We start from the raw sequence: 18,669 nt of genomic DNA, 5'->3' as shown, positions 1-18,669 counted from the left end.
AGCAATACCAGCAATAAACACTAGCATTGTTTGACATACACAAAAAACTATGGAAACAGATACAGTATCAACTGGTATGTGGTAGAGTGGGCAGTTGGTTTAAGTAATGTCATTCACATGCAAGGAAATCTTTTAAATCAATTCAATCTTTTGAGTGTTAAGAAACTAAAAATTAATGCTGTGTTTTGCCTCTTGTATGATACCCTGCTTTTTTGGTGGGAGGGGGAGGACACACGGACACGGACACACACACACACACGGAGTTCCCATGGTGGGCAGCATTGGGAGCAGAATGCCTGCACACGGTAAAGGGCATGCCCGGGTTTGAGAGAGCCTACAACAATTCCAACATTCCTGCTAATGTACACCCTGGGAGACAGCCAGTAATGAGTCCCCATTCTGATGTGGTAGAACAACACAGAATTGCCTGCTCCTAGCTTCCCACTGGTCCAGCTCCCTGCACTGTGGCTTGACTGGGTTTTGGGGCCTGCATCCTGTCCCAGAGTGCCTGGAGTAGTTCTGACTGCACTTACTCATCTTGCTCCCTGCCAACGTGCTGGGAAAGGCAGCAGATGAAGGCTCAGATTATAAACACTGCCCTAGACTTAGAATATAAACCTATCATCTTCCTTTAGTATTTTGCTATGCTTCGTTGTAAAAAATACAGATAGCACAGCTCTGGTAGTGCTTCAACAACCTGGTTATAAATTATTTCCAAAAGTAATTTATTTGGATTTTTCAAAAGTAATTTATATTGACAGAAGACTCTTCCCCTGCCAAGCCTGTACAATTCTGAAATGTCAGGGAAAGCAAAAAGAAGACACAAGCTAACATTGCCTCAATGCAGGCAGAGCAAACACATCACACCCACACTTGCACTTTCCCAATCTCACAAAGAAGATGGGCAACCACACTGCTCAATGAAGATCCAGGCTATATTCTGGCTAATCAGACACTTCCAAACATTTTTCTTCAAAAAGAATATTTTTAATAGACTAAATACTGGTTATCACTGAGTTTTTGTATAAGGTACAACAGCAGCATGGTTCAAATGTTACTTGCAGTTCTTGGAAAAAATAAAAAATCTTAAAATAATGAAATACAGAAAAGAGTAGGGACCACCTTTCATTATTTTGAGTACCACCATTCTCTTGAAAAAACAGTCCATTCTTCCAAAATCCCAGAGTCACAAACCACTTCCATGGGGGAAAAAAATCCACCGTCACATCATAACTTCTAAACAATAGTGTGTGTAAGCATACATATATGCATGTATGTGTGCAGCTGCGTGTGTATGAAAGCTTAAGCAGAAAACAGGAGGGCAAAGCACTTTCTACTTCCTTCAAAATAACTTCTGAAATCTGAAGCAAGTATGTGCTGCTCGTTCTGGTTGTCTGATCCTGATTCCATGCCAAGAGAGAAGAAACAAAAAGAGGAAGCGAATAGTAAAGCAGGTGGGGGAGAATTTAGACACCTAAATGACTCTAAAAGCAGGTGTGAGAAAAATAAAAACAGCTCAAAAGTGGGATGAAAATTCCCTTAGCTAGTTTTGTCATAGTATACACCTTCCATGCTTATCCTTGTGTTCTTGGTCTCAAAATCAGTACCAGAATGCTTTTCACCTCTGGCACAGGACATAAGTTCCTATACAAAAAGAAAATGATTACACTTCAGCAAATGATGTTCTGAGCTTAACTCTCTCCAGATTTTCTAATACAGAACTCAGGCAACAATTTCTATGAAACTCTAGATTTGATACTGTTATACAGCTGGCTTATGATTTGCTCCTTAAAAAAATAAAAGCATCTAAAATTAAACATTATAAAACTGCTGGATAATAAAATGGAACATCTGTTAAAATCCAAGTGCTACCCTTTGGGAGCTTTTCAGATATTCATTTATTCCCAACCTTTCCTATTCTTATTTTTATATGTATTTTTAGACAGCACACATATGCATAGATTTAGGTAGGAAATTTTGCTAAATACCTCTCTGGCACTCAAGACTTCATCAAAGACTCTAACTTGAAATTATTTATAATGTTCAAATGAGAAGATTAACAGTAAATTATAGAAAACTGCTGAGTCTATTGGTTAATAACTTTTTTCCTTACAGCTTTTGTAATTACCTTATTTTCACAGCTTGACTAATACAGGTAACCAGTAGATAAGTTTGTCCTTCATCAAATAACCCCAAATAATAAACGTAGGCCTGTCATTCATAAGAAACTATAATTTGTTATATTCTGACATTGGCACTTTATAAAATGTTAACAACTAAGGTTCTTCTAAAAATTTCAATACATTACAATAAGGGATATACACAATTTAAGATGTTTAAATCTGTTACTGTGAAACTCCAATAATTTCCATTCTATATGCAGAATCAGATCTCCAAAATTGTGGCATTTCCCGAAGACATCAACCTACATTATGACAAACTCGGGGGGGGGGGGGGGGGGGAATTGTCTCCTTCACAAGAATGCTCTTTTCTCAAGTTAAAATTTCCAACATCCTAAATCCAGTCACTCTCAGGAAATGTCTTTATGATTTATACTACTGAAAATAATCTGAAGCAGAGAACTGAAAAGGATGGAAATTAATTCAATGCAAGGGAACTGCATGTTCCTGGATTCCACTTGAACACTTAGAAAAGTCAAAGCATACTGTCTGGAACAAATGGAGGCTCAAAGTTAGGATACAATTCTGACTGTATTAAGGCTTTCACTATCATGATCTCCAGAGTCTCTCCACATTAGCAGATTCACACTGATTCCCATGGTGAACTTATAGGTCATTAAAGGCTTTGTTTTGGCATTTAAGTGGGGAACCACTCTACCTTCTCCAAATGTTAAAGGTGATCCCACAGAGTTCAAAGACAAGAGGCAATTATGGTCAGGAACAACTTTAAAGTTTGTAATACCAAGACAACAATGACCAACACTCTGAAGCAAGGTGGATAAATTCAAATTCTTGGTTAGATATTAAGCATTCTTGCCAAGAATAAGTGTACACACATTGTATGGAGGGATATTTGATTCCTACATATGGGTCTCAATATGCCCAATATATTCATTTATACGAGACACTGCAAGTTTAAGGTAATTTACATTCCTTGGCAATCAAGTTACTCTGTTATAGGCATTGTCTTTTATTGTTTCATCTGGCACTTGCTAACACCATTCTTGAAGAACCTAGAAATGAAGGTTAGTCTCTGTTTACCAGGAACAGAACCAATTAAAACAAACTTTGGAAAAATGACCAAGAAATGCTGGTTCTTCACCATTTCCCATATCTAATGGTTTCTTCAAGATAAAACATAACTCTTTGTTCCATGATAGTTTTCCAACAAAGGAGATTAAAGAAAAAAAATGAAAAAGAAAAGAAAGTTCCCCACCCTATCCCCCCACTAAATTGTCATTCATACTGGTAAAAGAGCCAGTCTTATTAGCAGCTAAATATTGCACTGCCTTTCATTTTGTGCACAGTCAGGGTCCAACAGTGGCACACTCATGGTGTAACGGATGATGACACTGCCAGCTCAGAGGGAAGTCTCAGCACATGGAGGGTCAGAAACATGTCAGCACTAGTCACACATCCGGTTGCAACAGCCTGATTTCCCAGAAGTTAAAACTCATCACTTTCGGCTGCATGTAGTTGTGTGTCGTCGGCATCTGTCATGCTGCTCTCCTGGGATTCATCCGTTCCCACTTTAAAAACAAAAGAAACATTGTGAAGTGTCTGACAGATATATCTCTGCTAATTTCAGAAAACAAATATGGAAAAACGGTATCAGATTTGGAGATTAGAGTCTAAATAAAGGCCCTTAAAATACTGGTATCTGATTTTATAGCAGGTCGCCTCTTCCTAATGACTTCCTTGTTCATGCCTAGGAATTAGAAATACCTCTCTGAGGAATCCTCTATTTCCCCTGAAAAAGACATTTCTTCCTCCCACTCAAATCACTGACTCTAAGTACAGTCTATGGGCCAGTGCAGTGACGTAGTAAGATAAACCTCTGTCTGTGATGCCAGCATTCCACAGAGGCGCTGGGTCATGCCCTGGCTGCTCTGCTTCTGATCCAGCTTCCAGCTTATGGCCTGGGAAAGCAACAGAGGATGGCCCAAGAAAGTGCCTGGCTTTGGACCGTCAACTCCAGCCATTGCGACCATTTGGGGAGTGAATCCATGAATGAAGACTTCTGTCTCTCCTCTCTCCACTAATGAAAACTAGACCAAAAGCCAAGACTTCTCACTTGATTCCATAGGTGCTTATTATTACCTTACCTGGTTCACCTAAAATTGCACTTGGTATAAACAAAATACCACGGATGAAAGAAGCAGTCCACCAATCCTGTGCAAAAGGCAGCTTTTGAACATAGAATTATGCACAATACTCACTGATGTGCTCTTCTTGAGTTATGGGCTCCTCATCATCTGGAAGATAGCGCTTATCAATTGCCTCTTTAATCTGGTTATTGGCTCCTTTAGGATCTAAATCCATAGCCCAAGAGAAATTCATCAGGGCGAGGTGTGTCTGACCTAATTTCTTGTAAACCTAAGAAGAAACAGCAATACTACATTTTTCATTAAGTTGTGAGCTTCCGCTGTAAGATTCACAACATTTAAAACTCCAATCAGACTCCTGATTCATGTGCTCAACCTCACCCAGATGTGGAGGACACTGTCATCCTACAGATGAGCTCACACTGACTTCTGAGTTCCTTTTGAATGTTTTCAGATATATTTTCAGAATTCTGTTTCTATCTTTCAGGTAGTGATTTTCCAATAAATCTCACTAGGTTAGAACAATTATAATGGCAAGAAATGGATTCTCAGTTGTTTTCTTAACACTGATGCAAAACAGCAGGGCAGGCATTTGGTGTCTGGTGCTTGGTTCCGTGAGCGAGGGCCTGGCTTTGAGTCCCGGCTAATGCAGCCTCTGGAGGGCAGCAGGTGGAAGCTCGAGTTGTTGGGTCCCTGCCACCCACAACAGGAATCTAGGTTGATTTTTAGATTCCTGCTTTCAGCCTGGCCTAACCGCTGGCTGCTGTGTAGGCATTCAGTGATGAACCAATGGATGGAATATTTTTCTCTTTTGTTTTTTCAAACAAACATGGACAAAAATTAAAAGAAAAAAAAAAAGAAAAAAGTTTATTCATGCTAACTTTAAATGTAGTTGTAACAATTCAATATCCATCCAAAATTTAACTAATTTTTTTTAACAGATTGGGTACCCAGGCAGTTAAACCAACTAATAAAGACAACGCCAAGCTATGAATGCTCTTCTTTTGGGGGAGTTCTAAGTGTTTCATGGAGAACTGGAAGCTACATGCCTTCTATTTGGGTTAATGACTTGCCTTTGGCTGTAAATCACTGATCTGCTTCGAATACCATTCTGGGTTAGAATTCTGGGTGTGTGTTCTTGCACCTACATTAGGATATTATCTTCAATGTCAGAACTCAATCCATCATCCCCGGAGCACTTTATTCAGAGGCCTCACTGATTAGATCATGTCTAAGTTTATATTTGATATGAAAGTCAAAGTTAGGACCAAGGCCCCAATCTTTACCTTTCCTATTAAGAAGTAAACAAGGGATTCTTTGGGAACAATTTGTTTCAATTCTTCAAGTTCTTGTAAAGCAGACTGAAAAAGCAAAAAAAAAAAAAAAAAAAAAAAAAGCAAAATTTTACATTTGACTAAGCAACTATGTTTATTAGATTTTCCAAGTCATTTTAACAAAACCTGAGTATATCCTAGTCAATTTAACTTCCTTATTGCATTAATCCCTGTGAAAAGTAAATGAAAAACACTTAAGTTACAACAGGATATAAGAAATGGCGGCACTCACCATGGTATTCTGAAAACCCCTTCCTGCCCACCTCATTCAGTGAAATACAAAAGGGCACTACTCTTGTTTTTGTCACCATTCTATTTAAAAAGAGCCACCGCACACGTTGTGTGGATGTGTTTTGAAAACTACCCTCCAGAACAAAGTCACTCTGTCCCAGTCTCTTCCGTGAGCCAAGTATCTGTCCAAATTTAACTAATAAACTGAAGCTTAATCTTCTCAAGTGAGATAAAATTATCTAGTAATGTGACCACACTGCTGAAGGGTTGGGAAAATGAGGAAAAATACATGAAAACAAGTTAGTTTTGTGTGGCAAGCATAATGGTACAGTAGATTAAACCACTGTCTGTGACATGAGCATCCAACATCAGAGCACCAATCTGAGCTCTGGTTACTCCATTTCCAATCCAGCTGTCTGCTAATGTGCCTGGGAAAGCATAGGAAATGGCCCAAGTGCTCGGATCCCTGCCACCCATGGGAGAGGCCCAGGTGGAGTTCTTGGTCCTGGCTTTTGTCTGGCCCAGCTCTGACCACTGTGACTACTTGGGAAGTAAACCAGCAGATGGAAGATCTCTTTCTTGTTAAACAAACTGAAATAAATCTCTGAACAAAACAAAAAAATCACACACACACTCACACACACTAAAACCAAATCAAACGAAACCAAACACACACACACACAAATACACACACCTCACCAAGTCATGTTTATAAGGACAACCAATGAAAAATTAGAAGTATGGAGTTCCCTAACTGCAAGCTAACCACAGTCCATCCTCTATGGAATAACAGATTTAGTATCTCTCTCGATCTCTCTCATGCATACACAGTTTATATATTCATACACACATGTATTTTATAAATACACTTCTGTAAGCATACACATTTCCTTACCTCCTGGTGTGTATGTGTCTATCTATATATCTAATCTCTGCTTTACTGGTTTACTTCTGGCAAGATGAAAAAAAGCGGAAGCTGATGTAGAGGGTAAGGGGGAAAGACTTCTATTTTTAATTTGGTAGATTTCTTTTAGAATTCTTTTTAACATCATTAATATTGTATTTTACATCCCTGTAATGTCCACAAGAAAAAAAAGTGGCATAGCCAGCACTAGAATTGGCACCCACACGGGATGCCAGTGCTGCAGGCAGAGGATTAGTTGCAATGCTGTGGCACTGGGCTCCTGAAAGTCCCTTTTGAAGACAGTTGGGTTCTTATAATCTGCTTTTACAGTCAATATATTACAATAATTTTGCAAAAATTCATGTCTATTCATGTTAGGATGACGGAGAAAGGGGGAAACATCTAGATGTTGTTCTGAGAGTAGATTTGACTTCCTAATTCTTTGAAAATGTTCTGGGGACTCTTATTTTTTTAAAACATTGATTATTTTTATTACAAAGTCAGATATACAGAGAGGAGGAGAAACAGAGAGGAAGATCTTCCGTCTGATGATTCACTCTCCAAGTGAGCACAATGGCCAGTGCTGTGCCAATCCAGAGCTAAGAGCCAGGAGCTCTTCCAGGTATTCCACACGGGTGCAGGGTCCCAAGGCTTTGGGCCGTCCTCGACTGCTTTCCCAGGCCACAAGCAGGGAGCTGGATGGGAAGTGGAGCTGCTGAGATTAGGTTAGAACTGGTACCCATATGGAATCCCAGTGCGTTCAAGGCAAGGACTTTAGCTGCTAGGCCACCGTGCTGGGCCCGGTTCTGGGGACTCTTAGGAGGTTCCAGACTATGCTGTAAGAACCATCACTCCACAGAAAGCCTGGGTGACAACCCCTGTGCTCCACTGCTACAACCCACATATTCACTTTCCTCATGACGGCATGTTATGACTGTTAACCAAAGCTCACGCTCTCCCCTCTGAAGAACTACCTCCTCTGACTCACTGAGCCACAGCACGATTTACCACACACATCAAATAGGGTAAAAGGTGCACCTGGTGCAGGCACAGAGAAGCTGGGGTGGCTCTTCACTGGACATTCTTTGATTTCAGAGTCAGAACATTTAAGAAACAACCAGTAACTTCTTTATACATCCCCCTGCATCAAAGTATGTCTTAATTTAAGTTAAATTCCAAATTCATACCCAAAAATGTCTGTAACTATATATTATCCTGAACAACTGATCAGTTTAAAAGTTAGGTTTCTCAGATATGACTAATTTACATGGCATTCTTGGTGGATACACTGGCATTAAAATGGCTTTAAAAAATAAATAAAAGAAAATCCTCTAAGTGAACAATCTCACTTTATTATTTGAAAAAGTGTAATAGACAAAAGCATGACAACAAACATTGAATTAATTTCAGTAATTAAGTAAGTAATTAATTCCAGTAATCCCAACGACTAAGGAGGTAAAAATGGAAACCTCTCATTTTTAAATAACAAAAAACTAAAAAATCTACTACTCCATTAACGAACTAATGTGTGACAGAAGTACTTTATAAAGTTATTCTTAAAACTTAAATTCTAGATTTTTTTCAGTAAGCTTTTCTTCCTCATTCTTTTCAGAAGTGAAAATCTTAATTTACTAAATAAAACCAAAGCTTGAAATTTAATGGAAAATTACTGTTTGACCTATGACAGGATAAATTCTAGCAAAAATTCAGGGGCTAGCAATGAGCACATGGGTTAGTTGCTGCACGAAGTGCTAGCATCCCATACGGGGGATGCTTCAGACCTTGGCTGCACCATTTACAATCCAGCTCCCTACTAGTGTATCTTGGAAAGCAACAAAGCTTCACCCAAATGCCTGGGCCCCAGCGCTCATGTGGAGACTCAGACGCAGCTCCTGGCTCTTGACTGACTTGGCTCAGCCCCAGGTGTTGCTGCCATTTGAGAAGTGAACAGCAGATGGATAATCTGTTTCTCTTCGCACAGTGTGACTCTGTCTTTCAAATATAAATCTTAAAAAATAATTCAATGTCTTTTATCTTTCCTATCTCTTAGCTTTCCTTATCTTCCTACTTCAAAACCTGTTACACACTGCAGATCCATAATATCACACAGAGGAATAAACACATCAGATTAGTTCTAGTTTCCATATTAGAAGATGGAATAACTAGGCCCAGCATGATGGCTCAAGGGGTAAATCCTCAACTTGCCAAGTACTGAAATCCTATATGGCACTGATTCAAGTCCTGGCTGCTCCATTTCTTATCTAGCTCCCTGCTTGTAGCCTGGGAAAGCAGTATAGGATGGCACAAAGCCTTAGAACCCTGCACTTGCGTAGGACACCTGAAGCAGCTCCTGGTTCCTTGCTTTGGATTGGCTCAGCTCTAGCCACTGAGGCCACTTGGGGAGTGAACCAGTGGACAGAAGATCTTTCTCTCTGTAAATCTGCTTTTCCAATAAAAATAAATAAATCTTAAAAAGAAAAAAGCTGTGATAACTCACTGTATTTCTCCTTTATATCCTCCACATGAATTATTTCTGCATTATTTGGTTAATGTCTATACTTCTTCTGGTGGCATACTAGATGGTAAACTCCTCAAAGACAGGAAATGTGACCACTTTACTCAGCACTATATGCTCCTGATGCTTGACATATAGCAGGTACCCAGTAAAATGACTTACTGAATAATGTGCACACATTCACTTGTCACCTGGCAAATATTTTGATCCTAGAAGGATAATGTAGGCTATTGTCAGGTCACTATCTAAAGGACAAACTGCCATTCTATGTACAGAACCTTTACAAGAGATAACAACATATTCTTAAATATCCACATACTCATCTATTACATGAGTGCTGCATGAAGTAAGAAAAACAAAGAATAAAATTAGTGGTTTTCAAAAATGGAAAAAATGAAATACCTTGGATCAATATTATAGTATAAATACTTTTACTTTAATGCAATGCGGAGAACCATTAAGAAATGTGTTTTACCTTATATTTTTCATTTGCAAATAAAACTGAGGCTCTGTGAAATTTGCATAGAGGATTCTTGGGATCAATAACAATGGCTTTGTTTAGGGTATCCAAAGCCTTCTCAGATTTTTTCAGTGCATGCTGAACCTATAAAAAATAAAAATCATGTTAGTGCTTCCTCTTGTTACCATCTATTGAGTACTGCAAATGTCTCAACATGCACATAAAGACAATAAAACTAGGGGCTGGCACCATGGCGTAGCAAGCTAATCCTCGCCAGCTAGACCAGCATCCCATATTGGCACCAGTGTGTGCTGCGGCTGCCCCACTTTTGACCCAGCTCCCTGCTTATGACCTGAGAAAGCAGCAGAGGATGGTCCAAATTCTTGGAACCCTGCACCCACAAAGGTTACCCGGAAAGAAAGCTCCTTGCTTTGGTCAGCTTGGCACCTGATATTAAGGCAATCTAGAAAGTGAACAAGCAGATAGAAGTCCTTGCTCTCCTTCTATCTCTGTAAAACATGACTTCAGATAAAAATAAATCTTTTTTAAAAAGTAACAAAATAGTAGAGGTGAGGTTATACGGCATAAATGTATTTTCACTGCGTTGAGTGGATCAGCAATTGACAGGATTAACAGATTACCTCTCAAACTCCTTTCTATTCTAGTCCAAATGCTTCACTTTGAAAATACATAGGTCCTGGCCCAGGACAATAGCATAGTGGTTAAAGTCCTCGCTTTGCACGCGCCAGGATCCTATATGGACGCCAGTTCTAATCCCAGCAGCTCCACGTCCCATCCAGCTCCCTGCTTGTGGCCTGGGAGAGCACTCGAGGACGGCCCAAAGCCTTGGGACCCTGCACCTGCGTGGGAGATCCGGAAGAGCTCCTGGCTCCTGGCTTTGGATTGGCTCAGCTCCAGCCATTGCGGCTGCTTGGAGAGTGAACCATCGGATGGAAGATCTTCCTCTCTGTTTCTCCTCCTCTCTGTATGTCTGCCTTTCCAATAAAAATAAATAAATGTTAAAAATATATATATACCTAAGGTCCAAGGATGTTCAGAAACTTCCCTTGGTATCAGAACCTAGATGCAACTTTGGGATGGTGCTGTGGTATAGTAGGTAAATACACTGCCTGCTGTGCCAGCATCTCATGGGAGTAGGTACAAGTCCTGGCTACTCTACTTCTGATCCAGGTCCCTGCGTATGACCAGGGAAAGCAGTGGAGGATGGTCCTAGTCCTTGGGCCCCTGCACTTAGTGGAAGACCCAGAAGCTCCTGGTTCTTGGCTTCAGATAAGCCCAACTCTGCTGCTGGTCATTTAGGCAGTGAAGCAGCAGATGGAAAATCTCTTTCTGTCACCTCTCCCTGCCCCTGGACCGTCTGTAAATCTGCTTTTCAAATAAACAAATCAATCTCAAAAACCAAACAACTACAACTAGCATTACGTATAATGGCTCCGGATCTACCACTGATACATATCAATAGCAAAATTGTAGTTACTTTCTTTTGTAAAGATTTATTTATTTTTATTGGAAAGATGGTTATACAGAGAAGGAGACAGAGAAGAAGATCTTCCGTCCGATGATTCACTCCCCAGGTGGCCGCAACGGCTAGAGCTGAGCCAATCCAAAGCTAGGAGCCAGGAGCCTCTTCCAGGTCTCCCATGTGGGTGCAGGATCTCAAGGCTTTGGGTCGTCCTCAACTGCTTTCCCAGGCCACAGGCAGGGAACTGTATGAGAAGCGGAACTGCCAGTATTAGAACCAGCGCCCATATAGGATCCTGGCACGTTCAAGGTGAGGACTCTAGCATCTAGGCCACCACACTGGGCCCAAATTTTAGTTACTTTCAAGTTGAAAAGGCAAGCAAGGTGGGGAAGATTTGGGGAGGAGGGAAGAGGTAAATTTCAGATCCTATGGAATTATATCATAAAATAATAAAATAAATATATTTTTAAGATTAAATAAAGTTCACATTAAAAAAAAAAAGGCAAGCAAAACTGTTCCCATTCACAAAAATCCCTGCAAATTTAATAGGTCTTCTAAGCACCAGGGTTTTCAAAACTGTACCAAGAACCTGCATTTACCAACTGTCTCATTTAGAACAGAACACTTTTACCAAAATTAAAAACTTGCTTGAAAACTTATTTTACATTAAATTATTGAAAATTATTTATAGTAGGGGACAAATAATTTAGGATATTTTAAGAAAAGGAAACCAAATACTGTCGCAACAACAAAATGTACCAGTTTTCATTATGTAATTGTTAGTAATAAGCACATTTCAAATGGGAGATAAACAGCAATACAGTAACAGAGTTACTTACTACTCCAATGTGGCAAAGTAAAACTGAACTTTGAGGGTTGATATCAAGTGCTTTCTGGAAATGCATTTCTGCAAGGCTGAATTTTTCCTGCTTATAATAAATCATTCCTAAACCATACCTGAAAGTAGAAAACACAGTGTAATCTTAGGCATATGAACTGTTGGCTACTAATTTAGTTTAACTGATGAAAAATTCATGTCCAACATCTGGCATTGGAATGGAACAATGGAATGATTTTGGTGGTCTTGGTGGGAGCCAATAAGTATCACTCTTTATACAAAGCAGTAAAGCATTTTAATCATACTCAGAAGTATTAACACCAAAGTATGATAATGTCCAAAAATACTACAATTTTTATTGAATAGAACTTAGCTATGTTCTTTAGGTGACTTATTTTATTTAGTCTTAGGAGCAATCAGGAAGACAGTTACTGGTTTTATTCTCAAAAATTTTTATCTGTCTACCTACATACATTCGTAACTATTCATTCTGTATCTCTAAAGGGTGGAGAGAAGGAAGGGGAAAAAAAAAAAGGAGCATTCTCATCTGCTGGCTCACTCCCCAGACATCTGAGAAGGCTGGGCTGGCTGAATCCAAAGCCTGGAGCCAGAGACACAAGGCAGGACGGCACATGGCCGGCAGGAAGCCACTCACTTGTGCTATCATTGCTCCTCCAGGGTCTGGCTTAGCAAAATGCTGGCGTCAGGAACTACAGCTGGCTTCAGTGCCAGGTATCCCAACCACTATTTTAACTGCTAGCCTAAATGCCTGCTCTCTCATTTTTGCATAAGGAAAATGAGGTTAAACAATGTACTTAAAGGAGTTAAATTTAGAGGAGTTAAACAATGAATTTAAAGTCTGGAGGTATCACACCTCAAACCTCCCCGCCCTAATTAGAGGCCCACATAGATGTGCAACCCTTTTAACTATGTAATCAATTATTAAAAATAAAATAAAATTACAAAAGTTATGGAGGTGATCAGAAATTTCAAGGAATTTATTTGTGTGAAAGGTAGAGTTATATAGAGAAAGAGAATTCTCCACCTGCTGGTTCACCTCTCAAACAGTTGTAGTGGCCAGAGCTGGGACGAGCTGAACCCAAGGAATTTCTCCTGGGTCTCCACTGTGAATACATACCCAAGTACCCAGCCATCCTCAGCTGCTTTCCCAATAGCAAAGAGCTGGACCGGCAGTGGTGCAGTATGCCTCCCTTTAACGTGAATTTGATAATAATTTGTTTCATGCTAGTATTTGTAGTTGTGTGTTTGCCATATTTTAGGAAGTGCAGCCACTTAGAAATGAGGTAAAAAAAACATACATGCACATACCAAAGTGTATTTTAGTAATTTAATGCTTTAAATTTACTGACAGAATAAAACTCAATTGCTAGCTTGAAAAAAAAAAAGTAACAAAAATATTAGAGTTATGCTTTTAAAATTATACCACTTGATACTTAAGCTATTTAGTCCATCAAAAAAGTGTAGTAAATGCCAGCAGTAAATATGGAGTTGGGAAAGAAGCAGAAACACATTGTTGCCTAACTTCTCCATTTGCTAAAATAAATGACTTCCAGCACCAGCATTAAGACTTTGTACTTTAGTAGCACTTACCAGGCATTGTAATGTCTAGCATTGACTCTGATTGCATTTCGAAAACAAGCTAATGCTTTGTCTAGTTCTTCAGTTAACACAAACTCATGCCCTAATAGAGTATAGGCATAAGCATAATTTGGATCCACCTGGATAGCTCTCTGGAAAAACTTGATTGCAATATCATGTTCCCGTTGCAGACTGAAACAGTTTCCTGCAGCACACCAAGCCTTAAAAATAGAAACAAAAGTAGACTATTAAAACTGTATTTTTATAACAAACTCAAATCTCACCAAAATGAAGCTTCAAAGACAAAACTGAAGAGCATTAGTAAACAGTTGATTGCCATTTTCCACCCGTCATTTACTCGCTAATTTATCTGCTTCCTAAAATTTATTTGTGAGACCCAAATCAATGCATTCAACGTTTTCAATATCATGGGTAGATTGAGTGTCAATTACCCAAAAGACACATTTTCCGCTAAGGTCAAACAAGGCGCCCCTCTGCTTTGTGTAAACTCCCACACCCACTCGCATGAGCCACCATTACTGTCCCCAAGGGCTGATCTTGAGCAACAAGCTGGAGCCAGCTATTGAACGCAGGCACTGCGTGGCAACATGCAGGCTTCTTAACCCCTTGTCTAAATGCCCTCTCTTCACACTTGAAAAAATAGTTCAGTATCACTAATACAGTGTTCACAGTGACTATAGAACTACCAAAAACAGCTAAAATTGATTTTACTATATTCTAGGTGTAAATGTTATGAACGTACTACTAATTACAATTCTTACAAATGAAGCATAAGAATTAACTGCCTTAATACAAAATTATTTAATTTATAGTCATTCTTCAATCTATATAACTACTGCTCAATCATATTCTCAATGATCACAGCAACTTTAATACAAATCTTGATTAATCCTGAATGAAGAATATATTCTGTGATTTTTCTATTTATGAATCTGTACCATATCCTAGGACTATTTCTTATCTACTCACTTGCCTTGACAGAGAGAAGTATAAATAATACTAAACAATGTTTGAGTTATTTAGCTTATCTCCATTTGATAAGGGTGAGTAAAAGGTAACTTCCTAAACAAAAGTGTGTTGATTTTCTTACCTCTGGTGAATTTTTATCCATGTCTGTTAAGTCTTTTGAAAGAACTGAAAGAGCAACATCTTTCTGAAGATGCCAGAGTGTTGTAGAATAAATCTCCATGCCTTCAACTCTATAATTCTCAATTCTTCTAACTTCGGCAAATATTCGTTCAGCCTGAAATACAACAATCAGTAAGGAGAAACAAGCTGATCCAATTTGCACATTAATGGGGAGAGTGCTGGAGAGTCTTCACACACTGTAAATGGTGCCTTATATAGAACTTTTTTTGTAAATTAGTAGCAACAAAAAAATAAACTGAGCAACTTCCTGTGGTAGGTCAAATACTGATAACACTCAATCATCCACATTAGCTCACTTTTAATAGTCAGGTCAGGAATTCTGAAAACTTAAGTTTCTACCCAAATGACAAAAATTCACAAGTTTCCAAGTTTAGTTTGCTGCTCTTAATGAAGAAATAAGGAAATAATACAAAATTGGCAACTGAATCTCAAAAAATAGTCATATAGTATCTAGGATTGGCCTGATGACTTGCAATGTTCCTGAAAAGTTCATAAAAGTTATAAAGGCAAGCTTCATTAGTTATGAAAAGACAAATTCAACAAATCCTAGGGCTAGCACATTGGCTTAGTACACTAACCCTGCTTGCAGGGCTCTCATCCCTCATGGGCACTGGTTTGAGGCCTGGCTGCTCCACATCCCATCCAGCTCCCTGCTTATGGCCGGGAAAGCAGCAGAGGATGGCCCAGGTCCTTGGAACCCTGCACCCAAATGGGAGACCCAGAAGAAGCTCCTGTAGCCTCCTAAAGCAGTTACAGCCATTTGCAGAATGAATCAACCAAAGGTAGATCTTTCTCTCTCTCTACCTGCCTCTCAGATAAAAATAATCTTAAACACACATACACACACACACACAAAACAAAAAAGGGGACAAATTCAACCACTAGTCAAATTCAGGGAAGTGTTGATTTTAAATGTTTTAGAAGTTATTTCAGGATTGGCTTTGTGGCATAGCAAGTGACACCACTGCCTGGGATGCCAGCACCCCAGTTAGGCACCAGTTCCTGTCCTGCTGCTTCACTTGCAATCCAGCCTCCTAGTCACCGCCTGGAAAGAGCAACACAATTTGGGTCCGGGCACCCACACAGGTGACCTGGGGAAGTGCCTGGCTCCCGGCTTCGGACTGGCTTCCAACTCTTGGGAATCATTCAGTAGATGCAAGATCTTTCTGTCTTCTTTTTTGTAACCAACTTTTAAACAAAAGAAAAAACGAAATCCTATTGCCATCTTTCAGAAATGAGTATTGGTTTCTTATAAATCTATCAAGTTATTCCAAAGAACCTAAATTACTTCTCCTGTAAAACAAAAGTGTTATATCTATAAAATCTGAGAATTACACAAACATTACATAATAAATAATGCATTTTCACTCTAGTCTTCTCAAAAATTGGCAAATTTAATTATATTTAAGATATTTTTCAAAGATATATAGTTTCTTCTATACTTACTTGCATATACTCTGAAAGTTCAAAATAGGCCCTTCCAATTTGGCACAGTACCCAACCAGTATTGTAGTGGTGAGAAGGTAGATGGCTCAAAATGTTTATAGCTTCTTTGCAGTTGTATGAACACAAAGCTAAATAACCTTTCCCCATCTCACGGAGAAGGCTCATCAAACCTTCTAGGAGAAAACAATATGGTAAGCAAAGGGGAAAAACAAAACAGCAGTTTGATCTTCTACAAAGGCTAATAATATGCTAATCTACTAAGCATTATAACATCTAGAAAACAATGAAAATACTACAGTAAATACAAAGGAATTTACTAAAAACACTTGCATAATAAAATAAAACTCAAGGAAGATAAGCATTTAAAAACAGACCTGCTGCTGCTTTTTGCAGATTAAAAGCCTGGATCTGAGGTGTGATTGTGGCTATTTTCCCTTCTGAAATGATGGAAGAATCCAATTTTGTAATCTCCAGGCTATCATTTATGTTAGGTTGAGTTATACCTCCTTTATTAGTTTTACTTTTTGTTTTTCTGTTTGGGATTTTAGGTGGAAACTTCATTTTTAATTTTTTGCTATTCTCCTGTAAAGAGGGGAAGGGGAAGGAAATTCCTCATTTGTTATACACATGAAATTTGGACCTTAATCATTAGATATAAAGTAAATGTACAATCTTGGATGACTGCATATTTTTCTCATAAATTTCATAAAGGCCTTTAGAATAATTAATTTTTAAAATTTTATTTATTTATTTGAAACACAGAACAACAGAGAGGGGAAGACACAAGATCTTCCACATGTTAACACTTGTTAACTCTCCAGATGGCTGTCAGCCAGACCTGGGCAGGTTGACTCCAGGAGCTAGGAATTTCATCCTGGTCTCCTGTGTAAGCGACAGGGACTCAGTTCTTCAGTCATCTTTCAATGCCTTTACAGACACACTAGCAGCAAGCTGGATGGGTAGCAGGGTAACTGGAACTCGAACTCGTACTTTGATATGGGGTGCCAGCTAGGCATTATGAGCAGGGTCTAAACTTGCTGTTCGATAATACCACCCCCAATTAGCACCAAATTTTAAACGCAACAATTCTGAACATAACTTGTAATACTGTAAAGTTTTGCTCCTTTAAAAATTCTTTCAGATTCTCACTATTTAAAAATCAGAAAATAATACAATGCAAAGGAGGGTGCTGTACGCACAGTTAAGCTGCCATTTGGGACACCACCTCCCATGCCAGACTGCTGTTGGAGTCCTGGCTAGTCCACAGTTCTGATCCCACCTCCAGCATCCTGCTACTGCTCCTGGGAGGGAGGGGATGACACTGAGTCCCTGCTGCCCACATGGGGGACCCAGATGGAGTATGGGGCTCCTGGAGTCACCTAGCCTAGGCCTGATGGTCATGGACATTTGGGGAATGAAACAACAAATGAAAGACTTCTGTCACTACCCCTTTCAAAACGACACGTAAGTCTTAAAATAAACCAACAACAACAACAACAAGAAAAGATAATATAATATTATTTAGCATCTCAGAGCATGGCAACTGATAAAGTCACAAAATCCCTGATCTCCATATGGCAATGTATTAAAGACTGCCCACACAACAGACCAATGACCACAAATGCCCTCCAATCTCTAACAAGTGTTTTATTCGGAAATTATTTCAGACTCACATGAAGTTGAAACAAAACCAGATATATCCATTTACTGTTTCCCCAATGATAATATCTGACAAACACAGATCATCACATTCACAACACAAGAATTGACAAAATATTTATGTTATGAACAAATCTACAAAACTGACTTGGATTTCATCAGTTTGATAAGGACTTTGTATGTATATAGTCCAATAAAATTTTATCACATAAATGGATTTGAGTAATCAGCTATCACAACCAAGACACAGGACTTTATACTATTAAGAAATTCTCTTTTGCATGCTTTAATAGTCACATCCTCTCCCAAGCTCTTTCTCCTCATAACCACTGATATACTTATTTATTGCTATAATTTTGTAACTTTATGCATGTATAAGGATCAAGAAAATCCACAAAGATTACTTACAACTCTAAAAGTAAAACTTATTTCATAAATTCCAAATTGGATATTTATTGACTGGTAAGTAGATATTATTAAAAAAACAGAAATTACAGCAGGAGAAATTCTAAATAAATGTGACATGCAGGAGTCTTTAAATCACCTTGGTTGTAGAGCTGTCACTAGCAAAAAGCCGAGAGCTTCTTCGAGGCAGTGCGTTTGGGGGAGATGTAATAGTGGGGCTCAGTACCTGAGGTGTTGTACTAGAACAAAGAAGAGAAAGATATGTTACTCAGTTGCTAACATGATCTGTTGCTTCAATGCAGATTTATTTTAAAGCACGCATCATCATCTAAGCACCATG

General features: G+C 38.9%; 1 protein-coding gene across 10 annotated transcripts in view; it reads right to left on the bottom strand.

Moving 5' to 3' along the window:
• Positions 1-965: 965 nt before the first annotated feature.
• Positions 966-18,669, bottom strand: part of CDC27 (cell division cycle 27) — a 51,466-nt gene continuing 33,762 nt past the window's right edge. For 4 of the 10 annotated variants that reach the window (XM_040986834.1, XM_040986829.1, XM_040986833.1 and 1 more), the window contains 10 exons: positions 18,469-18,568; positions 16,640-16,847; positions 16,266-16,438; positions 14,761-14,913; positions 13,662-13,870; positions 12,052-12,169; positions 9,745-9,873; positions 5,572-5,646; positions 4,400-4,556; positions 966-3,709 (listed from right to left, as the gene is read on the bottom strand). In XM_040986834.1, coding sequence (XP_040842768.1) covers positions 3,627-3,709; positions 4,400-4,556; positions 5,572-5,646; positions 9,745-9,873; positions 12,052-12,169; positions 13,662-13,870; positions 14,761-14,913; positions 16,266-16,438; positions 16,640-16,847; positions 18,469-18,568 — 1,405 coding nt within the window. In that variant the 3' untranslated portion in view covers positions 966-3,626. Of the gene's footprint in view, positions 3,710-4,399; positions 4,557-5,571; positions 5,647-9,744; positions 9,874-12,051; positions 12,170-13,661; positions 13,871-14,760; positions 14,914-16,265; positions 16,439-16,639; positions 16,848-18,468; positions 18,569-18,669 lie in introns of those variants that run through there. The other 6 variants (XM_040986836.1, XM_040986831.1, XM_040986835.1 and 3 more) reach the window with 4 other exon arrangements.

Source organism: Ochotona curzoniae, unplaced genomic scaffold (assembly GCF_017591425.1).
Source record: "Ochotona curzoniae isolate NIBS_2020 unplaced genomic scaffold, NIBS_Ocur_1.0 contig_4560, whole genome shotgun sequence".
In the NCBI taxonomy this organism is placed as follows: Eukaryota; Metazoa; Chordata; class Mammalia; order Lagomorpha; family Ochotonidae; genus Ochotona; species Ochotona curzoniae.
Note: the sequence above shows the minus strand (reverse complement) of the source record. Positions and strands in the feature narration are given on the sequence as shown.